This window comes from Talpa occidentalis, unplaced genomic scaffold (assembly GCF_014898055.3).
Source record: "Talpa occidentalis isolate TD23 unplaced genomic scaffold, MPIMG_talOcc4v2.1, whole genome shotgun sequence".
Lineage (NCBI taxonomy): Eukaryota > Metazoa > Chordata > Mammalia > Eulipotyphla > Talpidae > Talpa > Talpa occidentalis.
In genome coordinates this window covers 123,995,389-124,021,368 of record NW_026555331.1, presented here as the reverse complement: position 1 = coordinate 124,021,368, position 25,980 = coordinate 123,995,389, and the positions used below count along the sequence as shown (strand labels likewise).

Sequence of the window (25,980 nt, the reverse complement as noted above, 5' to 3'; positions counted from 1 at the left end):
GAGGGAGGGATCCGCCCCCGCCCCCCCCCCCCCCCCCCCCCCCCCCCCGCCCCCACCGCCCGACACACACACCTTTCTCACCTTCTAAAAACAGTGAAGGAAGAGAGTTCAGGGAAGATGGGAACATCATCAGCCTAATAAAATTTAACTGCTTTCTGTGTATTTGACTTCAGTGGTCTCAGAAAAGTAACCCACAGCTCTCTCTGTCTCTCTGCAGCACAGCTCTGATTCTGCACCCCTGGGTCTGAATGATTACAAACCATTCAAGAATGTCTGCTTGCTTCCTCTCCTGACATTACCCCTTTTTGCATCTCTTTCTTTTACACACTTCTTTCCTGACCTCCCTCCCCAGAAACCCACAGTTACCTCAGGCAGCTGGTGCATGATAATGATGCCTGTTCATCTCCTGTCTTTTTGGCAAATATTTATTTGCAGTCTAGTATGGGTGTAATGTTTGAGAAAAGGCACTCCCTACACCTCCTTCTGTTTATGTCTCCCCCTCTCCCACTTATAAAATATTCTGTTTGTATTCCTAAGAGATCCTGAAAACTCTGTCCATAAAGTGACTGTAAACAGTTTGCAGCTGTTATCTGTATAGATCTATAAAGAGAAGGTATTACATAAAAATTACATCTCCATTCTAACAATGCCTAGTGATTCCTGGCTGAATGCTACCATCCTCCTCCAGCAGCTGAGTAAAATGAACCAGCAGAGCAAATAGAATCCGGTGCCCATGGCAACATACACTCCTGCTTTGAACTTGTCAATCCACCACAAGGAAATCACATTAATAGGATTTTTTTTTTTTTTTGGCTACAAATAGCTTTTGTTTTCACATTTTAATTATAGGGAAAGATTTTTCTTGATTTCAAAATTCTTCAAAGATCTGAATAAAAAGGATTAAAAATAAATGTTTCAAACATGTCTTTGAAATTCCAAGCAACCTTCTAATGAGGAAAGGAAGGTTAGAGAAGGAGAAACTATTTGTTCCTCGTTTTCCCCACTACATGACTGAAAGTTCAAAGGCTTAGATATATTCAAGGACTTGATTCCTAATTTTTTAAATAGAGATAACAATACCTGACTCCAATTTTAACAATGTTAAAAGGGCCAGGTAGTATCTACAAGGTGCTAATGATAACTGCTGAGGGTTATCAATTAATACTGCAGGATAATGCTGGATAAGGGAGCCTCAGTTTTACCTGAGGCTTAGGCCTTCATTCTATCATTAGCAGGCAGAAAAATGTTCATTTTACCTATCATTTTATCTATTTCCTAACTGTAGTCCATGGCTATAGAAGTTTATGAGCACATTTATTAAGAAATTAGCAAGTTCATAAAAAAGGCTAAACTCAAGCTAATTTCTACCATGGAGGAAGGGGAGATGGCCCCAGCATACCACGCACATTGGACAGGAGACCCTGAGGACCACAAAGTCAGACAATAAGAAACCAGGAACATTCCTTAAGATGCAGATGTTAGCAGTCTTCATTCAAACCTCAAAACTTACTCTGTGATAAAAAGGGGTGAAAAAACACTGAATAGTTTGGGTTGCTATTCTCTGAGCTTTGACAATCTATCTCTGTAATTCTTTCTAAATCTTTTCATCCTGATTTTTGAGAAGACTGGAAAGAAGAAATGTATACAAAGAAGGAACTCATCTCCAGGGCCTCCCTGGTGGCGCAAGGGGTTAAGACACAAACTATGAAGCTATCGGCAGCCACTGCAGCACGAGTTCAATCCCCGCCAGGGAGCAACCCAAATGGTGCAGCAGACCTCTCCTGACTTGGCCGCTTCTCCCCTCAGCAGAGTATTTCAGTTGATCTGCCTGTTCTGTTCCCTGTTCTGTCTCTGGTGAATCCTCTCACCTCCCACACCTCTGGCCTGTCCCCCGGTTCTTTATAAATCAATCAATCAATCAATCAAACAAAAAAAAAAAAAAAAGAAAGAACTCATCTGCAGACTTTGGATTTACTCACTTCGTGCTCTTGTCAGCATGGAAGGTGACAGAGGTAGAAAATGGGCCTTCCTGGCTCATAGCTTGTAGGCAGGAGCGCCGTCACCTCAAGCTATTGTTGGCTGAGGAAATCAGACCAATTTCAGGGGCTGCTGTTTGATGCTTCCAGTTTATGAGACAAACTAGGCCCCATAGACATAGAGTCCAAGCAGGAGGTAGCCATCCTTCCTCTTTGCCACTCTTTATTCTGTCTCTCACAACTGTTCTTTCATGCTCTTGAAGGAAATCCTGGGCAGGTCCTGTAAATACTCAGGTCAGTATAATGAAAATTTCTTTCAAAATGTTGGTGAGAATGTAGAGAAGTTGAAACCTTTGGGCTTTGCTGGTGGGAATGGGAAAAGTTGCAGCCACTGTGGAAAACAGTATGACAGAAGCCCAACAAATTGAACACTGAGTGACGGAATGATCCAGCAATCCGTTTCTTATCTGCAGCTGATGCCAGCGTACCCAGTGGCAGGACAAAGAAAATCCTTGTCCTTGAAGAATTTGGAGCCTTATACCCGAATTTCTCCTGGTCCTAATTTCACCAAGTGTTGTGCCAGCTAGCACAAGGCAGTTTCTCTATCGATTCAGTTGGTAAAGGAGAATCCTGGAGCCCTCAGTGGCTTTTTCAGGCTTTAATGCTCTTTCTACACCAATTGTTGTGAGGCAAGGCTGCAGGCTCGCAAGGCAGGGACACCAAAGGGAGCCCAGGGGCCAGGAGGCTGGCTGGCCTCCAAGACCCCCACAAATCTTTACTCTTTCTGGGCTCTGTGGCATTCTCTCATGGTCTCTTTGCTGGCCTCAACTGCACTCCCAGGCCATGTCCTCTGCTGCCTCACTCTGTTCTCTGCTCTCTGCTGTGTCACCACCCTTTTATGCTCCACCTCCAGGCTCAGGTGTGCCCACTTACGCACGACCGCACCATGCTCCAGGTGCCACCATCAGGCGCGCATGTAAGACCACAGGTGTCGATCATTGATACTAATGGCAGGAGGGCGGGGTGGTGGGGGTAGGGGAGGTACTGACAACTTCCATTTCCCTACACCTTTGTTCTACTTTCTGCCAGGATGGTGAAGGTTCATCTCTTGCCTGGCTATCCCTTCATTTCCCATAATCCCTAACTCTAGCTAGAGTGAGAGCTCTGTAAATAGCATTTAGAATCAGAACATTTGACCTCCCAGAAGAATGTTTGCTCTGTACCAGGAGGTCCTGAGACACCAAAGCTACATTAGGAAGTTTTACATTCTCAGGTAGCAGCAAAGTCACTGATGGATGAGAGGGTGAGGACTTCACAGAAGTCTCTCTTGAAGACTTAAGGAAATCCTATGATTAATACACTTTTTTTTTCTTTTTTTAAGATTTATTTATTTATTTATACAAGCACTGGGTACAGTCAGAAGCACAGGAGGTGAGAGAATTCACCAGAGCCAGAGCGAGAGCAGAACAGGCAGATTGACCAAGTACATTGCTGAGGGGAGCAGCGGGTGGCAGAAGAGGTCTGCGCACCATGTGGGACCCTCACCCGGCGGCCGGGGATCAAACCTGCGCTGTAGAGGCTGCGGGCACCTTCGCAACCCAGCTCTCAACCACTGCGCCACCGGGGAGGCCCCAATACACGTTTTTAGTAGTATAGCTCACCACATAATCCAAGCGCATTGGACCATAGCATTGAGATATTGTGAAGTAACCATGACACACCATTTGAAAAACATTTTAGCACACTACTTTTCCAGAATAGCTAACTGCCATGTGGCTGACAGAAGGATTGTGACCTTGCCCTCATGGAATTGTGAGAATGAGATAAAATGATGGATGTGAAAGTGCCCATGACTGCACCTAACACATAAAAACTGCCTAAGAAGTATATTTTCAGATGAACCAAAATATGAATCCCAGTCTATATGAGGGAGTGGGACACTGAAAAGGCATGTTTCAGTATTCACCAGCCGACAAACAGCCCCGGGCAGCCATGCACGTGTATCCTGTGCATCCAAGAGCAGGGTCGAGGATGCTGATGGGGAACATGGGAGGAATTCAAGGAAAGCCTCAGTCTTCATCTCATAGAGCTTGTTCAGGTCCCAGTTCTACTCTGATTTCCCTGCTCTTCTCACTTCTGAATTGATTCTCCTTTAAAAAAAAAAAAATATTTATTTATGCATACAAGAACTAGTGGGGGAGAGGGGAGAGCCTTCACCAGAGACACAGTAGGAAGCAGAAAAGATGGATTGACTGAAATACACTGCTGAGGGGAGCAGCAGGTGAAACAGGAGAGGTCTGCTGCGCCATGTGTGTTGCTCCCTAGCAGGCCGGGGATTGAACTTGTGCTGCTGTGGCTGTGGACTGCTTCATAATACTGACATTTAAGCCCTTGATCCTGATCCTCCCTTCCTTTGACAGTCCACTCCAAAGGGGAACATGCACATGTGAAGCATAATGATGAGTAACAGTAGAAAGAGAGCAGTGGAAACAGGAAGAAAAGAAAAAACCTGTAACTTTATTCGTTTTACACCACATTGCAGTGCCCAGGATGTCCGTAGCCTTACAGCAAAGCAAGATCTCCATCTAGTGGGAAACCGGAGGTGGTAATGGCATTGGTATTTACAAAAGTTATGAAATCCTCCTCCGCCTTCCATATTAAATTTGGCAGCTGTTCTAAAGCTATATGCCAACTAAATCATGCTTGACAATCATATTTGTTTCTGGCTACTTAATTCATTCATTTAGTTCAGTAATAGATATTAACAACATTATATTCCCTACAGCAATGCAAGCAATTACAGACATTTGTAATGTTCCAGCTTTTGTTGTGTCACAAATACTAATGTGTCAGAGAAACTAAATGAAAAAAAATCTGTCCTTCACGCAGTAGGATAAATAGAATAAAAGTATTATTTCTTCTTTCCTAGTAATAGTGGGAATATTAAATAATCTGACCATTTTGAAAAATGACCTTTTTACCTTTGGGCAAAATATTTTTTAATCCATCTACTTAAAACAAATACTACATCTTAAACACCAATCCAAACAATATATACCAAATGATTTTTATAAGAAATGATAGCAGCACTAAAGACTGCAAAGTCACTCCTATGTTGTATATTAATATGGAAGATATTTCATGATGTATGAAAAATAGCATCCGACCACATAGTCACAGTCAACAAGCAAATTCAGGATCTGAGAGTTTAGTCTACACTTTTCTATCACTTACTCAAAGTAACTGGGAAAGGAAAATAAGACTGGTCTGAAAAAAATGGGGGCCTAATACCACCAATATAAGTGCTAACTGTGTCTAATTAGGGGCATCTTTCATTTAAAATGCATTTGAGGGCCTCTCTGGTGGCGCAGTGGTTGAGCCCTGGGTTGCGAAGCTGCCCACAGCCTCTGCAGCACGGGTTCCATCCCCGGCCACCGGGTGAGGGTCCCACATGGCACGCAGACCTCTCCTGCCACCCACTGCTCCCCTCAGCAGTGTACTTCGTCAGTCTGCCTGTTCTGTTCTCCGCTCTGGCTCTAGTGAATTCTCTCACCCTCCCGCACTTCTGACTGTACCCAGTGCTTGTATAAATAAATAAATAAATAAATAAATAAATAAATCTTAAAAATAAAAAAATAAAATGCAATTGAATTTAATGTTTCCACATTTTTATCATATAGCAGAAATTGTTCCAAATCAGCTTCTAATTAAAAAATTTAAGCATTGATTGGCAAAAGATAATTTCCACTAGAATTCAGTGGAAAGATTGAAGTACATAAAGCATAGATCAGAAAATGGAATCGAGAGAAACTTTCAACTAACTGCAACCAGTGGGATGGAAAGAGTAATAAGGTTAGTTCGGACTTTTACGACGATTGAGGCCATTTAGAGAACTACAGTATCTCTTCAGAAACGATGACAGAAGCAGGAATGTGCAGGGAGGGGAGTTGGGTTGAATAACATTCACTAACTTGGAGAAGTGCTAGAGATGAGATTTGCAGTCACTTGGGCACTGCTCAAAGTGGATGCAATTGAAAAAGAGATCCTAAAAGTTGAGTGATGTTATCGATGAAGATGGAGCAGAGCTATTGCTGGCGAGGATATTATCAACAAGGAGAAGTACATGAACTTCAAATAACAGAAATAACCCAGGAAAAGGATGATAATGGGTTTTCCAGACACAGTGGTAAAGGATTTGATATTGGTAATTGATTAAAAACGTCAATTCAAAAGAGTATAAAGGAACAAAATTCAAAATTGATGTTGCATCAATATAGAATATTATGGAGTAAAATCTGCTTCCTGATATTGTGATGTAAGCGTCTATTTTTCCAAATAAAACTAAATCTGGTTTGGATCTCCCACTCACCAGCTGATGGATGGTCAATACTTGCCACCCTTTGAGGCTAATTAGGAGAAAACTAAATGTGGTCCTCAGGCCACATCTGCTTCCTGCTTTTGCCATCAAGCACTGAACTTCTTGCCTCTAGGGGACAATGTATTCAATTTCCTTTCGCAGCCATAACAAATGACCACATACTTCATGGCTTGAAAAACAATAAATTTATTATCTTAAAGTTCTAGAGGTCAGAAGTCTGCAAATGGTTCTAACTAGGCTAATAGCAGAATATTGGCAGATCACTGGTCCTTTTTATTTATTTTTTTTGAAGATTATTTATGTATACAAGAACTGGGGTACAGGCCAGAGGTGTGGTGGGTGAGAGGATTCACCAGAGTGGGGAGCAGAACAGGCAGAGTGACTGAAATACACTGCTGTGGGGAGCAGCAGGTGAGTCCCCAGAGGTCTGCTGCACCATGTGGGTAGCTCCCTGGCCAGGAATAGAACTCGTGCTGCAGTGGCTGCAGACAGCTCCATGGGTTGCATCTTAACCCTTTGTGCCACCAGGGAGGCCCTCACCATTCCTTTTTAGAAGGAATAGGGGAGAACCCATTTTCTTGCCTTTTCCAGCTTCCAGAGGCAGCTCTCATTCCTTTCAGTGGCCCCTTCTTTCATCTTCAAAGCCAGCAAAGGCAAATTGAGTGCTTCTCAAGATACAACTTTCTTTTTTTTAATTTTTTTTTTTTTATTAATAGAGGCATGTTTTATTTATTTGTTTGTTTGTTTTGTTTATACATGCACTGGGTACAGTCAGAAGCGCGGGAGGATGAGAGAATTCACCAGAGCCAGAGCGGGGAGCAGAGCAGGCAGAAGGGCCGAAGTACACTGCTGAGGGCAGCAGCGGGCGGCAGGAGAGGTCTGCGCGCCATGTGGGACCCTCCTCTGGTGGCCGGGGAGCAGCCGGGGATCGAACCAGCGCTGCAGAGGCCGCGGGCAGCTTCGCAACCCAGTGCTCAACCGCTGCGCCACCGGGGAGGCCCGATACAACTTTTTAGATTCTGACACTTCTACTTCGCTATCCCCCGCATAGAGTCCCTTGTTATTATATCAGGTCCACGTGGATAATCTCCTTATGTTGAAATCAGATGATTAACCATCTTAATTTCCTCCACAACCTTAATTCTCCCTTCTCATATACCTCATCATATTCATAGGTTCTGGGGATTAACATGGGCATTCTGCCTACTACAGACAGCATGATAGAAACCCCACAAGGCAATACTCTTCTAGAGCATCCCAAACCTTTGAATGAAAGGCTCACACTACTGCTAAGAATGAGGCGCTTGGGATCTGTCTACACACTTGCCTACACTGTCTACATGGAGTCATGAGAAGCTGAGTGGAAAGGGAAGCTCCGCCATTCTTTAATCTGCCACTCCTGCTTCCCCCAGTCTCAGGGAATCCCTCTGTCCACCAAACCAGCTCATATCCATCATCTTATCGAAGCATTAACTTTCTTTGTGCTTTTAAACACCCCCTTCATTTTCTGCAGCATCTCAAAGTGATTCCTTGCTGCTCCTGACATTTGAAGAGTTTTTTTGGGGGGTAGGGGATTGGCTTCAGGAATAATACAAAATGTTATATTATACACACACATATACATATATATACATATATATAATTATGCATAATGGCTCTGAAATCCTCCATGAAAACTCATTTTTGGTTCCCATAAAGTATCCCTTGGCAGACTCAGGTTCACATCATTCCTGTCTCTTAGCAGTCCCATGTGAAAACACACTTTATAAATTAAACATGAGTTCATTAAGATTTCTTTTGACCTACTTTATGATAAATTTGACAATATTTTAGAAGTGTTAGAAAAGATGGAATTCTTTTGTTTATAATTACCAAGTGGGAATTTTTAGTATACCATTTATTATGACTTTAAAGTGAAATTTAAATTACATTCTGAAATTTGAATTGAAGTCTCTATGTCAATACACACAGCTCAAAGGAATTGGAAAAAGAAGGACTTATTCTTTTCAAGGTTTTTAAAAGATAAGCTTACACATTTCCATTCAGGAAAGGGTATCTACATAAAAAAAAATTAACATTTGACTAACACTTGTTAACACTGTGTTAACAGTGCAAGTTTTTTCAAGTTCCATTTTGATTTTCTTAAAAGTGAAAGGTCACATCCTAGTCTTCTGAGTACCTAAAGATCCACCAGTCGCCTTATAGAAACTGATTTTTTTTTCTCCTTTCAAGAATAATTGCTTAAAAGATAATTTATCTGACAGTTTGGACAATGGTATTTGAACAGAAAATTATTTTCTAACATTAAAATGCCTGAAAGAAAAATAATGAGAAAAAAACTAAAAAAGAGATGCTATCATTTGAATTTTTAAGGTTTCTCCTGGACAAACTATGTCATATTCTCAATATCTTTATCAATAGATGCTATTTGGTATAATCAAAATGTCCCTATTCAGATTAGCTTATTTTATGAAATAAAGGATTTTATGTTTCAGATTTCCAAATTACTGGGATATACACATCTTGCAAGATGTTTATGCATGCAGTTAATTTCAAATTACTGGGATATACACAGCTTGCAAGATGTTCATGCATTCAGTAAATATTTACTGTCCGTAGTGCCAATCACAGGTCTAGGCTTAAGGCACATCGGTGAAAAAACACATAAAGGTTTCTGTCCTAGTGGAATTTATTCCTAAGGGGAATTTGTTCCCATGAGGAAACATAATAACATTATAAGTGAGGAGTTAAAATGGTAAAATAGTGTTTCTTAAAAATGGAGTGAATGAGCTAAAAGGATTGGGGATGCAGAGAAGAAAATGCATGGAATGGTATTAAATTGTGAGTCCCACTGAAAAAGTGACATTAAAGCCAAGACTTGAAGAAGAGAAAAGAGTTGACCATATGATAGAAGAGTCCAAGCAGAGGAAACAGCTAATGCAAAGACCCTCGGAGGGTACATTCCTGGTATGTTCTTGAAAGAGTAAGGAGTCCACTTTGGCAAAACAGAGTGAACAGGGGAAAAGTAGTAGAAACTAAAATTAACCAGTTAAGGAAGAAGGTGGGCTGGTTTTCATTGGTGGACTCAATAAAGCAGATTGCTCTTCCTAATGTAGGTGGACCTCATCCAATCTGTTGGACAGAATACAATAAAAAGAAGGATGAGGGAGAATTTGTTCTTTCTACCTAATTGTTTTGGAGATGGTACATTGGTCTTTTCCTGCCCTCTGACAAAACTTACACCTTCAACTCTCCTGGTTCTCAGAACTACATTACTGATTTCTCTGGGTCTCAGGCATATCAACTTCCATGATCATGTAAGCCAATTTCCTGTAATAACTCTCTTGAGGTAGATGATAGACATATAACTTTATATATGTATTAAGGTATACTCTCCATCTATCTATATTTACATATGTGTATACATATGTATATTTACATAGGCTAGTCTATGCCCATTAACATACACTTTCACTTATATAGAGAATGAAACACAGTTAATGGATCCTAAATCTCCTTAAAAAGCAGAGAAAAATGTTTTACTCCATATCTTAAATCCCAGATATTTCTGGGCCTATATTCCCAATCTATGTGTCAGGGAATGAGAATCAATTTTATCTAAATTATAAGAATGAATGCAAATAACCAAATAACAGGCATTAGTAAATACCTATTCATTGTATTTCTTACTATGAAATATAAAATATGCAATGTTATATAGAAAATGCTATATATCAGCGAGAAAGCATTGTAGTACTTTTAAGTGATTACCTTTGTATTAATATATTTAGTTGTAAGTCAAAGTAAATTGTGAAATATCAGCAGAGAATTCTATTTTAATGACTTTCCCTACTCTAATGAATCATGAATGCTTCTTTTAATGACCATTACTATATGAAATTATATTTAAATAATAGCAAATTAAGTTGAAAAGACTGAATACTGACTTGAGCTGCTAGTTTAGTGAGTGATAATTACATAATGTATTATAACCCAGAAAATACTGTACCATGAGGTATCTTTGCTAGCCCAGCAGCAAAAGGGGTGGGGGTGGGTGGGGAGGGAGGAAAGAGGTGGAAACAGTGAGCTGGCAGGACCAAAGAGAAAGGAAATAATCCAGGTGTGGATTTGACTCCCTTCAGGCAAGTAGTCAAAAATTCAAAGCCAATATTCAAATAAATAAGGAAAATCAAGGTAGGGCTGAAGTAAGAAAATGAAGAGATACCAAAAAAAAAGCATGACCTTGACTTTAATAAAAGACTCAAACCTCTTATGTAGTAAAAAAAAAAAAAAAAAATTAGCAAATAGTTTCCCTCTTAAACTGCCAACATGATACCAATCATTCCAAGAAACTTTGATATGTAGATGTTGAATAGTTGACCTACTTAATACCTAAATGACCATATCCTGAAATATAAACTAGCAACTAGCTTGCAATCAATTTTGCACTTAAGAAAAATCATAAATTATTATATTTTGGGGTCTGTCCCAAAGAGTTAAGACCATAAATATTAAAGTTACCAATGCTAAACTTCCGCAGTACATAAGATGAGATTAGTTCCTAACTCAAAAACGCAGCCATCATTCACAGATACCAAAAGACCAATCCTCTTTAAAACCATCTCTCTAAGGAAGGACTAGGGTCAAAATAAGGGGGGGGGGGTGCAATTATATGGGGAATATAACCAAAATGAAAATGCATACATTATGCAAAAATGAAAAATGATGTAAGAATTACATAAAATAAAATATTTTTAAAATATATAAATAAAACCATCTCTCTAAAGACAAAGAATAAATCATAAAAGAAGCAAAAACTTCGTCATTTTAGTATTTCAATATTCAGCTGTTTATAGCATATATATATCCTTTCCTCCCGTCTTCTCTAACACTTTTTTTTTCCAGGTATTAACACTTTTCCAGGAAACCATGAGTTTTTTTGTTTGTTTATACTATGATTTTGCTTTAATTATCTTAAGCCTTAAAATCAAATAACTTACAAACTTATACTGACGCCAAATCTCCTCTACGTTAATGAGCTAGCAAAAGCATCATTACCAGCCATACATATATATGGTAGTTCTGCAGATATTATCCGTTTTTGAAAAGCTGCTTAAAAGACAACCCTGAATTACATGTTAGTCTGACTTAGTAAAGCATTCACAAGCAAAGTTTGTTACTATCTCTTTTCATGCTGAAGTTTGAAAATCCCTGACCTTAAAGATCATCTGTAAGATGAGAGAAGCAAATATATAGATAATATATAGATACATCATCACACTGAAGTGCCTTTCATTAATTAAAAGGCAACATTTCAGATAAAAGGAATTTTAATTAAATTGGCACAGCGAAGACAAAAAGGATAAAATGGACATTGCTAGCTCTTTTCAGCCCTTGCTTTTACCAGGCTAATGAATATAACTTGAAACACAGATGAGTCTTGCTCTGTACTATGAGACAGCAAAGGGATTTTCTCAGTATTTAAATGTATTAGTAGACCCAGTTATATAAATCTAAATATAAACCAATTTTCTACAGGTTTTGAGATGACATTCATATCTCTGTGAAAAGTTGAAGATTGCTAATCAAGTCCAATTAAATCTTTAGAAGGAGAAACAGTGACTATACTTGCTGTGCTAGAATTACTAACAAAATCCAAAAAGGCAATCATATTCATTTATCCACAAGCCAATGTTATTTAAATCAGGACCGTCAAAAATAAAATTTTGCGAGTCATTCATGATCGGAGATTGGGTGTTTGAGATCAATTCAAATATGGTACACACAAAAAGAGACATTTGTATTTTGTAATAAATGCAGTGCCATTACTCATTGGTAACTATTTTGAGGTAAGATACCAACTCTGCCCTTTCTGACTTCTTAATACCCTCAAAGATAATTTTTGTTCCAGGATGTACTTCTTGGGATTCTCCAAATACTCCATCAGGGTGTCCTCTTTCTAGATGATGCCTTAGTTCTTGTTGGCATGTGTGTAAGACAATCAGTGACCTGACCTTCCACCCAAACTCACCATGGAGATTTGGCTTAACTTTGTGTTTGCCTCTTTTCCATGGGTGGCACTGGGCACACTTCTGGAAAAAAAATCTTCTTGCCATTCTCAACAGCACTCATTATTTTTTTTAAAGATTTATTTATTTATTTATTCATACAAGCACTGGGTACAGTCAGAAGCACGGGAGGGTGAGAGAATTCACCAAAGCCAGGGTGGGGAGCAGAGCAGGCAGAAGGACTGAAGTACACTGCTGAGGGGAGCAGCGGGCAGCAGGAGAGGTCTGCGCGCCATGTAGGACCCTTGCCTGCAGCCAGGGATCGAACTGGCACTGCAGAGGCTGCGGGCAGCTTAGCATCCCAGCGCTCAACCGCTGCACCACCGGGAGGCCCAACAGCACTCATTTTTAATACAGCTCTTTTGCTGATCACTCCACAAAGTTTCTCTGAGGCTGAGTTTTAAGGAAGAAAGCCCCTGGCCACAGTGGGTGGTCTTGACTGCTCTAAAATAATCATGGTGGCCATATTCCCCTTGTTACTGATTGAGTTGGGCATGGACATGTAACACCATGAAACATTTCTGGCCAGATGAGATAGAAAGGCTTTGAGGACATTGTAGAGGTTTCATTTTTGATAACAACCATCAGGACAAATCCAACACAGATCGGAGCCAAGACAGCTACAACGGACAGATTCCTGACATATCATAACTCCAAGAGCTGCCTGACTTCTGGACACCATATATCAGATAATAAGCTTCTTATTGCTTCAGTAATATAATGTAGGGGTTTTCTGCTAGTTCCAAGCATCTAAACCAATACACCAGACTTTTTTCTTTAAAAATACACTAATGTAGGGGAAAATACATTCATTCATAAACAGAAATTCAAACATTATAGGTTGATATAAAATGCAAAGTATGTTTCCCCTGCCTCCCAATTCCATTCTTCAGAAGTTACTGTTAGCAGTTTCTGTTAGATTTTCTGGTGCTTGTCATTAAAATTGAAAATAACATGCTTAAATCATTAGTCTTTATCAGTTTTAAAAAATACTATTTTTGTTTTTATTAAAAAACAGATACCTACTTAGAATCAATTGATTACATAACCTATAGTGAAAGATAGAATACAAAAACAAATGAGACTCTAAAAATATACTCTGCATAGTGCAAGATGCTTGCATCAAAAATAAAAAGAGGGCCTCCCCTGGTGGTGCAGCGGTTGAGCACTGGGTTGCGAAGCTGCCCGCATCCGCCAGCGAGGGTTCCACGTGGCGGGCAGACCTCTCCTGCAGCGCCCACTGCTCCCCTCAGCAGTGTATTTCGTCAATCTGCCTGTTCTGATCCCTGCTCTGGCTCTGGTGAATTCTCACCCTCCCGCACTTCTGACTGTACCCAGTGCTTGTATAAATAAATAAATAAATAAATCTTTAAAAATAAAAAAATAAAAAGAAACCAAACTGAATGAGAGACATTATCTGCCCAATAAGGGGTTAAAATACACAAAGAACTCATAAAATTCAACAACAAAAAAAAATTAAACAGCCCAATTAAAAAATGGGCTCACCTGAATAGACCCTTCTCCAAAGAAGACATACAGATGCCTACTAAGTACATGAAAAGATGTTCATCTCTTCATTATTAGGGAAATGCAAATCAAAACCATAAGATATCCTACATCTATTAAAATGGCTATGATGCCAAAAAAAAGAAAAACAAGTGCTAGACAGGATGGAAGAGAAAGAAACCCTGATACACTATTGATGGGGAATGTGCAGTCATTATGGAAAGCAGTCATTGAGTCCAAAAAAAATTAAAAAAAGAAATTCCATGTGATCCTTACTCCACTTCTCACAAAAGGTCTAAAGCTAAGCTATATACACTCCCATGCTCAAAGCAGACTATTTACAAGAGCTAGAAACAATGTAACTTTGCCCTTCTACAAATAGATAAAAATGTGGTATACACACAATGGAATACCACTCTGTTGTACAAAACATGAAATTTTGTCATTTGCAACAGCATGGATGTTAACATATTATGCTTCCTGAAATAAGTCATACAAAAACCATATAACTTCACTTATGTGATACACAGAAAAAACAGATGAACTAAATAAAAGAAAAACAAACTTTTAGGCCATAAAACTTAATTTGTAGTTACCAGAAGGCAAGACAAAATGGGTGCAGGTAAATCAGACAATTATGTGTCGTAGGGTAGAAGCGGACTTTGAGTGAAATTAATGTAGTATACATACATACTGATTTTTGCTGCACACCTAGAATTTATATTATGATGCAATGTTACTTCAATTAAAAAGTAAATTTTAAAAAGGAAGCTGCCTGACTTGCTGATTTTTGAGCAAAAGAAATCCTCCTATTGTGTTAAGCCAAAAAATAAACTTCAGAAATAAAGGAATATGTTTTTATGATTACTGATGTAATATCCAATTGTTTATATGTCAAACTAAACACACTGTATAATAAATATTTTTCCTGACTTTCAGTTTGTATCTTAAGTGTGTATGATTCAAGGCCCATTTCTTCTTGCAAAACTTATGGCATAAAGCCAAAGGGAGGTTTAAAAAAAAAGGAGTCAAATGAATGTTAAGAATAGAGAAAAAAAAACAACACAGACAATAATCAGGTCCTGGAGAAAAAAGAGGATAGATGCCAACAATATTAAAATAATCCTAAAAGTTATTCCTGGTTTGTAAATAGGACTTCTTTTTGCCTTATTTGTTGTTAGGCTATATAGATAACCATCAGATCAAAACTGAAGGTATAATTGTTTTTTTATTACCAAACTAAAGTAGTAGGTATAACTTCCAGGAAATAATTAAGTTACATAAATGTAATAGAATAAGTTCATTTTCTTCTATGTTTTCAAATTAAAGATAATTGTTAATAAAAACAGCTTTATGCTAAGTCTGCTTTTTACGAACAGAGGAAAGGATGGCAAGGTGGCAAGAATAAACAAAATTATAATTAAAAAATCAAGCTACCAACATTTGTGAGAGGAGATATGAAAGGAAGAAAAATTACCAAATGGCAACCAAACAAGGTCATATCAGGGTTTCAGGTTAGTCAAAAGTAACTTCTGAAATATGGTCTATGCTCAATATAAGTAGCCCATTGCTTATATACCCTCCATACACCTTCGGAATTACAGAATAAAGTTTAACAATAAAATGACAACAGAGAACACTACATTGTAAATATTATATTTTTCTCAACTCACACACTCAATTTGTATGAGACATTTACTAGTTTTAATATGTATCCATAGGATTAATACTCATATGGAGTATAACATGGAAAAGTGCAGAACTAAAGAAATCAGAACATCTGAAAACAAAAGCACACATTTCTTAGGATTTAAAAATATTGCACATAATAAGGTTGCACAGAAATTACTGGCTGTTTTTACAAACAGAATGAGGTATTAGTCAATTTCTAGATAAAGGTGAGTGCAGAGAAGAGGAACCACACACACAAAATATATATATAAATCCATATTAAGACCTAGAGCGCCAACAACTAAGAAAGAAATGTAAAAGATAGTAAAAGTAGCTATGACTTGAATACTACAAAATCATTAGCTGGAGACCAAACATGTAACAATCTCTTGGCAATATTTCATAAATTTTCAACTTTCCTTTAGCCTTCATGACTATAAGCATTACAATCATTTCCTGTACCCCAACTCTAACAAAGAAAGGCATAGTTCTGCAGTAACTATTATACCATGCCTTTCTAAAGCCTTCAGTGGAAATGAACCAAGATACTGCTATCCTTTGCTGAACAGACCAATTATAGTTTCATGTACATTTAGCAACCTCTGTCAGAGATGCTAGAGCATGCAATTTTAAATTAGCAACACTTCACTGCAAAAATCATTCAAGTTCATACAATTTAAATCTACCACAACTCTTAAAGTTTAATCTTTAAATATTTATCAGGCAAACTCAATCTTTTCTTGGTAGTGAAACTGGCCATATTAAGATGCCCAAGGGCAGGGAAAGAAAAAAGACCAGGAAGAATTATATTTTTTTCTTAAAAAAGAATCTTTCCTAATCAGGAAAATTAATATTTAGCTATTTCTCTACTAGCTGAAGGTTGCTTAATTTGTCAAAAACAATTTAAACATATTCAATAGCTACATCAAGTTAAAAGAAATCATGCACTTGTCAAAATAGTTCACAGAAAATTGTTTTGCAAAGATATTGAGGAAGAGTCAACTAGTTGGGTTTAGTGAGAACTGAAATAGAACCAACTACTGTCCTGAACAGTCAGTGTATGTAGTAACCATATTTCCTCTTCGTTGAGTGACAGTCCTACAGTGCTTGCTAGATCCATGGAATCTATTTTCAGTCTGTACTGTGTGCCGATTGGTGGTGTCAAAACCACTGAAAGAAAACATTTTTTCCATATCTTCAAACATGTCATCAAATAGTCCACCTCCAAAAGAAAACTCCTGGAAATGATACCTCTGTCTACTGGAACCATCCTGGCGTGTCTGGAAGTGATTTTCAAAATGCTTCTTGGACCGAGTGTTTTGGTTTTGACCAAAAAAACCAAAGTCTTTAATAAAGTCATCAAAATTGAAGTTAAATGACTGCTCAAAAGAACTTCCACTACCTCTTTGTCCTTTGCCATTAGTAAAAGCACTGTGTCCCAACGTATCATATTCTTTTCGCCTATTAGCATCTGAGAGTGTTTCATATGCTGAAAGAAATAAAAATACTTTAGTAACTGAAAGAAAATTAATCAAAATTACTGAAATGTAAACCTCCTCAAGTAAGTGAATTCAACCCTATATTTAGAATCATACATCACAAGTAATACCAAAACACTATACCCATAAGAATAAAATTAAAATGAAAGTTATAAAAGGCAGGATTTTCATCTTACTGACTGCATATTACAAGCATTTAGCACAATGCCTCGTCCAATAAATATGTTAAATGGATGCCACATTACTACCAATAAATGTGAGTAGGTTATTTTTCATATTATTTGTGTAAAACCACTGCATGCATTAAAGAAAGTAACCATCAAATATAACCAATTAGGTAGAAATTCGATTTTTCACTTTCTTAATAATTCAAGTAAATGCTTAATTCCAGACCTTACTCAAATACCTCTACCCATCATGACTGACTTGAATGCTCAGGAGCTGCAATCTGTTTTACAACTAATCCAGTCAAAATTTGTTTTGTTTTTCCATTAAAGGCAAAAGTGACTTTGAATTGTTGATCAAGTCAAAGGGGGTGGGGAGGGAACAAACATTTTAGAGAGTATTTTAATTTTTTTACAGTTAATATATTTATATTTAATCTCAATACTTGGTAAAAATACTATTTTATGTTAGTTCTAAATTGGGGCACCTAAAATTCCTTTTGACTTAGAAATAATAAGTGGATTTATAATTTAAAAAAATATGTTTTCAATATTTTTAATGTGTATTCAATGTTATGTCTATTCAATGTTATGTCTCCGAGAATCTTGCTATATTTAAATGGAGCTCTCACTCTTTTTCTCATCTTCACAAAAACTTCAAATAGATTCACATATTAACTATCATTTCTCCTTCATTAGCTAATGCCGGTGAGACCAGAGAGCGTCATTTACTTACCTTCCGCAATCTCTCTGAATTTTGCTTCAGCATCAGGGCTCTTATTTTTGTCTGGATGGTATTTCATGGCCAACTTGTGAAAGGCCTTCTTGATTTGGCGCTCTGATGCCGATTTTGGCACACCTAGGATATCATAGTAACTTTTTGAGGCCAAAATTAATTCTGTTATCATTAAAATGCAGATTGCGAAGATAAAAACTGATTGGGGAGTAGCCATTTCTAATATCCTGAAAGAGAAAAGAAAAAAAAATTTAGCCCAACATACTACTAGCTTTATTCCCTTTATAAGAAAGTAGCAAGTTCAGCTTTCATTTCAGCATCGTAAGCCATGGATTGCAAATACCACAATAAAACAAGTAATACAGCAGACTGCAATTTTTTTTTAAAAGGTCAAACATTTAACAAAAAAGCAAGGGTAAATAACTCACTTAAAACTCATAATTAATAGAAATCAAATTTTCTGCCAAAGCCGCGAGAAAGATCAACTAGCATCGTCTGTACCTGAGATAAATCCTTATTTTTAAACTCTCCAGTAGCCATTAAAATATTTCCCGAACTTTTAAGAAGTTTTAACTTAGAATTCTTGGTAGCACAGATTTCCTGAGTTCAAGAAATAAGGTTCAAGCAGCAGCGCTCCTGTTTTTTTTGAGCACTGTACCACAGGAGTCCCTAATAACCTATGATGACATAACAAGGCTGACGAAAGGCGGTATAGTTTGTGGAAACTGCCTGCCTTCCTCTCCTGTGGCCTTTTCTCAGCGTAATTAGCAGGTGGCTTACTTCTTTCCACAGTTACTCACAGTCACGGGTACCAAGGATCAAGTGCAAGCTCCCGGTTTAAAGACCACAAACCCAGAGTGCACTGTGGACCGTGCCCGACAGCAGGTTGTTTCCCTAGTCAAAGGGCGGGTCTGAAACTGACAGGGAGGCCTCTCACTGGCTTAGTAAACGTTATCCCGCAGTTTCAAGTCGAACATCTGACACTTTATTGCTGGCTCGGAAAAGACCACACAGCTTTCAGTGACTGACATTTCTTTACACTGACTTCTCTTCACGGCAGCAGGGCCTTGATCCCCCCCCGCCCGTGGCCGAGTGGACAGGACCGTCCGCCCTCACCCCGCAAGCACACGCCCCGACCGTGCAGGCTCCGCCGTCGGGGCGGCCGCCGCCCGGGGACCAGCCCTGGAAGGCGCCTTCCCACACCCGGGGTGGCCAAGCGCACACCCCAAGACCCAAAATGCAGAACCGTGCGGCTCGGCCACCTCCTTTTCCCAGTCCCCCCTCCTCGAGGACACCCAGCAGCCCGAAGCCTGTGCGGCGATCGCGGCGGACACCGAGGCCGAGAGAGCCCACAAAGAGCCCGGCCGAGGCCCCGGGAACGCGATCAACTCCACCCCGCGACCCGGGCTTCGGCCCCCGTCCGCACCCTCCGGCTGCTGCAGTTCCTACGCCGAGGCGAGGCGCCAACGAGGTGGACGCCCGGCTCCTCACTCCGGCCTCCGCGGCCTCCCGGAGCCCGCGCGCGTCCCGCCGCGGCTAGTACACAGACCTCGAGCTCCTCCGGCCGCCGCCGCCCGCGTCCCCTCTCGGCCCGCTCCCTACTGGCGGGAGGCAGCTGCTGGCGCGGCCACCTCAGGAGCCGACCTACACGAAACGCTCCCCTATTGGCTCCCGCGTCCCCACGTGACCCTGGCGCCCAACGCGCACGTGGAAAACTGTTGTTGCCGCTCAGACTCTACGTCATTTCCGGCTCCCACCCTTCCGAAGGGCGGTGCTGAACCCTGGAGTGGCGGAAGTGGGTCGCTGGTTGCGGCGTCTTAACGCGGGGCCGAGCCTGGCGCAGGCGCAGTGACTCCGGCGGCCTGCTCCGTGGCCCCGCCTCACCGGGAAGGCTAGCCTGCGCCCCTAGCCCGCCGGGGTCGCCCCTAGCCCGCCGGGCTGTCCCGGCGCCGCGCCGCAGCGATGCCCCGCTATTGCGCAGCGATTTGCTGTAAGAACCGCCGGGGGCGAAACAGTAAAGACCGGAAGCTGAGTTTTTACCCGTAAGTGACCCCAGGACAGCAGCGTCCGTCTTTCCCTTTGGTGGTGTGGCTTTTGGGGCGTCTCTTCTCTGCTCTGTAAATTCCACCACCACCACCACCCCCCACCCCCACCCCGGCTCTTCGGGCTTGGTGGTCGCGCGCGGGAGGAGGGCATAAAGGCTCCACCAACTTTCCCTGTAAATGCCCCAACCGAGCGGGGACGCTGGACTGGCGTCCAGGCCGGGGGCATGGTTGGATGTTGATAGCGCATGGAAAACTGTCAAGTTTGCCCGGTGATCATGTTTTCAAAGTGTTTCCCCACCTAACCTGACCTCATTGCATTATACGATGTTACCCACCCAGCTGTGGACAGTACCGCAAATCTGACGGATGGGTGGGTTAACTCCAAGTTAAACTTACTACTCTGCTGTGTTGTTGTAGATGTTTTTTTTTATTCTGTTTTCTCCTGAAGAAAACTGAGGCCTTGCAGAAACATTAGGTAACTGCCCTTGAAAGTTTTGTGGCAAGCAAGAATTATAACCCATCTCCTGCCTAAGCTCTCTACACGTTTCACACAGAGGGCAGGATGTTAGTATTCCCAATTACCAGTGCCGCCAATATTTCCAGGAAACCACGGTACTTACTTTTATTCAGAAGAACAGGGAAGTAATACGGTGTAATCTTTAAGATTCCAGGCTCCAACCAGATTTACAGGTTCAATCTAATCCCGGCTCCACCACTTTGTAACTGGATGACCTGCAAGTTAATTAAACTCTGGGTGCTAAGCTGTCATCTGTAAAGTGGAGACATAATACCTGATTCACTCTTAAGTGTGTGTGTAAAGAAGTAAAACTTCACTTAGTACTCAGTACATGCTGAATATATATGAAAATCAGCATATTTAAAATATTTTTTCTTGCATTTAAAAATAATTTCTTTACCTCTAACCTGATTGCCTCTTACTTTGAATTTTCATTAGTTATTTTGTGGAATGTATTTTAATTTAGACCTCTTTGTTCATAGTGATTCGGTTGCTTTTTGTAACTAATGAGAAAAAAAAGCTTGACAACCCCAAATAATTCACATTATGTGGCAATATTTCCAGGATTATCTCCCATGAAGCCCTTCCACAAGATGTAAAAGATACTTGGGGGGTGGGGGTGGCCCCGGATAAAATATTCTTTAACTTTTGTCTGCATTTTTATTCTTTTTAAAGAGGGAAAAATAATACCAGTTTAAGTCTAAAGTTTCTTTCTTTAAAATATGAGCTTAGGGCCTCCCCGGTGGCGCAGCGGTTGAGCGCTGGGTTGCGAAGCTGCCCGCAGCCTCTGCAGCGCCGGTTCGATCCCCGGCTGCTCCCCGGCCACCAGAGGAGGGTCCCACATGGCGCGCAGACCTCTCCTGCCGCCCGCTGCTCCCCTCAGCAGTGTACTTCGGTCCTTCTGCCTGCTCTGCTCCCCGCTCTGGCTCTGGTGAATTCTCTCACCCTCCCACGCTTCTGACTGTACCCAGTGCATGTATAAACAAAACAAACAAACAAATAAATAAATAAATAAAAACATGCCTCTATAAAAATTAAAAAAAAAAAAATTAAAAAAAAAAATTAAAATATGAGCTTAAAGAAACTGCTGTTTTTAAAAGAGTTTTAAAAATTTCATAGGTAGTCCACAAAATAAAAAACTCTACTAGTTTTATTCCCCTAATAGCAACAAACTCGATGAATTTGCTCATCCTAACACTATAGCAAGCTACAGTCTAAATTTATATTAATTCAGGAATTCAGTTATTATATACATATAGTATTCAATTATACTGTGCTTATTTTATGCTTTCTTGGGAATTAATAAGACAGTGAAACAAAATTACCAGTCAAGCCATTGTTAAGACACTACGCTGTGCAGAAAATTTGCTCTGGAAAATTTCTTAAAGATGTACCTGTTGAGTAAACATTGCAATGTAGTTATTAACAAGAATATTCACAAGGTATATTTTTTAGTGTTTTGATAACATAGGTACAATAGAAATAATTTTCAGATATCCTTATACATGCAATTACATAACATTGTAAAAGGCAGTTTCTTGTTTTAAATGTAACAGGAAAAGTATAAACTTATCCATGGCTAGCAAATTTCAGGTCCTTTTGAAAAGAAAATTTACTTTTACCTCTAAATGCCTATTCAGGTTGTTTAAAAAATTTTCAAACCATGTATGAATAGTGTATCTAGGGCCTCCCCGGTGACGCAGCGGTTGAGCGCTGGGTTGCAAAGCTGCCCGAGGCCTCTGCGGCGCCGGTTCGAGCCCCGGCTACTCCTCGGCCACCCACCGGAGGAAGGTCCCACATGGCGCGCAGACCTCTCCTGCCGCCCGCTGCTCCCCTCAGCAGTGTACTTCGGTCCTTCTGCCTGCTCTGCTCCCTGCTCTGGCTCTGGTGGATTCTCTCACCCTCCCGCACTTCTGACTGTACCCAGTGCATGTACAAACAAATATATAAATAAATAAAAATACATGCCTCTTTAAAAAAAAAAAAAGTGTATCTATGGTAAGAACTTCTAAAAGTAAATCATCTTTTTCTATACAAGGATATCAGTGTTTAAAAATATTTCTTTGAAAGTAACAGACTTTTTCTGTTAGCATCTTATAAAGTTATCAATATTTAGAGGGGAAAATCATGTTACTACAAAGCATACACTAAATGGTTGGGATGGGGGGAATATATAACAGCTTTCTGTATGAGAAACCTTGTATCATTATTTTTTCTCTTTTTTTATTGAGGTAACATTGGCTTACCATACTGTATATGATTTAGGGGAGTAGGGTCACACCTTCTCAGATGTGTGTCAAAACACCAGACCTATCACTAAAGTACCCCTAGTCCTTTACCTTAGACAGGCCTCCCACCTGGTTGTTCCCACCCCAATCCTCAGTCCTCCTGCCTCCCTCCCACTCTATTAACCTCAATTCTGCAGTCCTATTTCCAGACTTTGTTTTGGCTTAGTTTTGTCCTTCCTTTGCTTTGACTCTCTATATTCCACACGAGTGAAATCATGCAGTGTTTGTCTTTCTCCTTCTAACTTTGTTAACTGATTTTTTAATAGAAAATTATTTAATGTGTCTCTTGAACTGTATTCTTATAAAGCCATCAAAAGAAATTTAAATCACTGTAACTATTGTTTAATATGTTTTTATCCAAGTCTGTTTAGACTGGTACAAAGAAGTTTTCTGTCAAATACTGCCTTAGTCCAATTTTGCATATAAAACACATTGAGGCATGCAGACCTCTCCTGCCACCCACTGCTCCCCTCAGCAGTGTACTTCTGTCAGTCTGTCTGTTCTGCTCCCCACTTTGGCTCTGGTGAATTCTCTCACCCTCCCGCGCTTCTGACTGTACCCAGTGCTTGTATAAATAAATAAATAAATCTTAAAAAAAAAAAAAAAAAAAAAACATTGAGTCCAGATTATTGTCAGTTTAGGAAAAATGCATATAAAGTATGTATTCCTACATTTTGCTTGAAGAGACTGAGTTTTGTTTTACAAGCCATTGTTCTCATACCAAAGTCTTGGCTATACCTCGTATATCTTCGTCGTCTTACCTGCAGAAATGATTAGTAGTAGTCATAAAGATGCTCTCGTGATAGAGATGGTTGTCTTGCTTTTGTAGCACTTCATGCATAGGTTGTTTTCTTTTTTTGATTTCAGGTTTCCTCTACATGACAAAGAAAGACTTGAAAAATGGTTAAAGAACATGAAACGAGATTCATGGGTTCCCAGTAAATACCAATTCCTGTGTAGTGACCATTTTACTCCTGATTCTCTTGACATCAGATGGGGTATTCGATATTTGAAACATACTGCAATTCCAACAATATTTTCTTTACCTGAAGACAATCAGGTATTGGAGGCAGGGAGTAGGGGAGGGGGATGAAGCTGAGCAGGGGGGCTAATGATCAGGTGGAGGGAGTGGAGAGAGAAACTGCTGGGAAAACAGACTGAAAAAAGATAACTAGCTTGTACTTTTCCTAAAATTGTGATTTTTTTTTTTTAATTTCGTTAAGTATAGCTTATGAGGAACAAAAGAAAACATACATAAATTGCAAACTTATTAATATAAGTTAATGATCTAGGACTTTTTGCTGGTCTTTTGAATGATGTGAGGTGTTCCCATCATTTAATTAATATACTAATGCTTTTTGAAAAACACTTTATATTTGAGTTGTTAACAACTTTTTTTTTTTAATTCAGTAAGTTTGCTTGTCCAGTGTGCTACTCAAAGTTATAACTAAATAGCACTAGTAAAAGAGTAAATCCGTTAAGGACATCATTTTTAGAATTTGAAAATAATATTTTCTAGGAAAAAGACCCTTCCAAAAAAAAATCTCCAAGGAAAAAATTAGAAGATGAAAAACAAGTGTGCATAAAAGCCAAGTCAGAAGAATTATTTGTATCAAATGAGCCAAAGAAAAATACAGTTATCACAGATGTCCTCCCTGAACATGCAGAATTACTTAATTCATCTTTCTTGGTGAAGCCATCAGCTCCAAAAACAGGAGGTATACAAAATAGCATTTTAACTCTTAATCCAGTTAAACATGATACCAGAAAACCAGAATCAACCTTGGAAACATCAGTTAACCAAAGCATATGTAAAAGTGATTTTCACACATCTCTTGAGATTCCAAAATCTACAACTGTTACTTTGACAACTTCAAATTCAGAAGGTACTCAACAGTCTTTGGAAACCCATGAAGTGCTTGAAATAACTACCAATCATCATGCTCATCCAAACTTTATAAATAATTCCATGGAAATTAAGTCAGCACAGGAAAACCCATACTTATTCAGCACAATTGCTCAAACAGTTGAAGAAATAAACACAAATAAAGAATCTGTTATTGCCATTTTTGTACCCGCAGAAAATTCCAAACCTACAGTTAATTCGTTCCTACCTGCTCAAAAAGAAACTGTGGAAATGGAAGATACAGACAATGAAGACTCCTCGTACAAGGATATGGACTACGAGACAGAAGTTTTACAAATTGAACATTCTTACTGCAGACAAGACATTAATAAGGAACATCTTTGGCAGAAAGTCTCTAAATTACATTCAAAGGTAACTCTTCTTGAGCTACAAGAGCAACAAACTCTAGGAAGGCTGAAGTCTTTAGAAGCTCTAATAAGGCAGCTAAAACAGGAAAACTGGCTATCTGAAGAGAATGTCAAGATTGTAGAAAATCACTTCACAACATATGAAGTTACTATGATATAATAAAATTTTAAATCTATGACTTTATGTAAGCTTTTTGCAGCAAAACCAAATTATGTGTAATGTGAACTTTTTCCTGTATAAAGTGTTCATCTTAGTGAAACTAAGAAATGCTCTAATGCATCCTGAAACTAAGAAATGCTCTAATGCATCCTGTTTGTTTCATTGAAAACAAAGTTGTTGAGCTATAGAGAGAACATGCCATTACTTTACAATTTTCCAAATTAAAGTATAGTGAACAATAGGATTAGTCATAAAATGGAGAACAGGTAAAAAGAGCCCAGAAAAGTAGTCAGGCTCAGGAATCAGTCTTGCTTCTACCTTTGGCATGTGGCTTGGGTGGGTTATCAAGATTGAAACTCAGCCTCTAATCTGTAAATTAAGGACAGTTTATCTCTAATGTACTATGTTTTTTTATAGTTCCCTTCTCTTTCTACTAGGATACTTTTAATAGAACTTTCCTGTAAGATAATCTGCACTTGCATAATACTGGATGTTGGCGTGATTTTATACTATTAACTATTGGATCATCTTCAATATTTATTGAATTCTGTGTTGTTTGACTTCTTGACTATAGTTATCTGTAATTTAAAAGAAAATACTCCTTTTATAATTGTATTCCAGTTGAACTAAAATAAGGAACCACCTATTAACTCAGCTCTTAGGAGAGGTACTTTAAACGTCAAAGAATGTATATTTCA

The 25,980-nt window shown here is 39.3% G+C and overlaps 2 protein-coding genes, 1 long non-coding RNA gene and 1 pseudogene across 4 annotated transcripts; 1 reads left to right on the top strand and 3 right to left on the bottom strand.

Moving 5' to 3' along the window:
• Positions 1 to 12,071: 12,071 nt before the first annotated feature.
• Positions 12,072 to 12,486, bottom strand: LOC119251380 (cytochrome c-like; annotated as a pseudogene).
• A 3,086-nt stretch (positions 12,487 to 15,572) lies between these two features.
• Positions 15,573 to 19,622, bottom strand: DNAJB9 (DnaJ heat shock protein family (Hsp40) member B9). 2 transcript variants are annotated; one of them, XM_037511687.2, is made up of 3 exons: positions 19,548 to 19,622; positions 17,999 to 18,225; positions 15,573 to 17,088 (listed from the first exon to the last, which is right to left on the bottom strand). In XM_037511687.2, the coding sequence occupies exons 2-3, from the start codon at positions 18,213 to 18,215 to the stop codon at positions 16,637 to 16,639; spliced, it is 669 nt and encodes a 222-aa protein (XP_037367584.1). In that variant the 5' UTR covers positions 18,216 to 18,225; positions 19,548 to 19,622; the 3' UTR covers positions 15,573 to 16,636. The 2 variants fall into 2 exon arrangements, with proteins under 2 accessions (XP_037367584.1, XP_037367581.1); XM_037511684.2 differs by lacking the exon at positions 19,548 to 19,622 and adding an exon at positions 19,425 to 19,519.
• A 277-nt stretch (positions 19,623 to 19,899) lies between these two features.
• On the top strand, positions 19,900 to 25,382 carry THAP5 (THAP domain containing 5). The gene is made up of 3 exons (XM_037511691.2): positions 19,900 to 20,040; positions 23,716 to 23,908; positions 24,368 to 25,382. Exons 1-3 carry the CDS (start codon positions 19,961 to 19,963, stop codon positions 25,280 to 25,282), a joined length of 1,188 nt encoding a protein of 395 aa, XP_037367588.1. The 5' UTR covers positions 19,900 to 19,960; the 3' UTR covers positions 25,283 to 25,382.
• LOC129145338 (uncharacterized) lies at positions 20,623 to 23,733 on the bottom strand. The gene is made up of 3 exons (XR_008550822.1): positions 23,610 to 23,733; positions 21,886 to 21,954; positions 20,623 to 20,812 (listed from the first exon to the last, which is right to left on the bottom strand). It is a non-coding gene; the product is annotated as an uncharacterized LOC129145338 (long non-coding RNA).
• Positions 25,383 to 25,980: the final 598 nt, after the last annotated feature.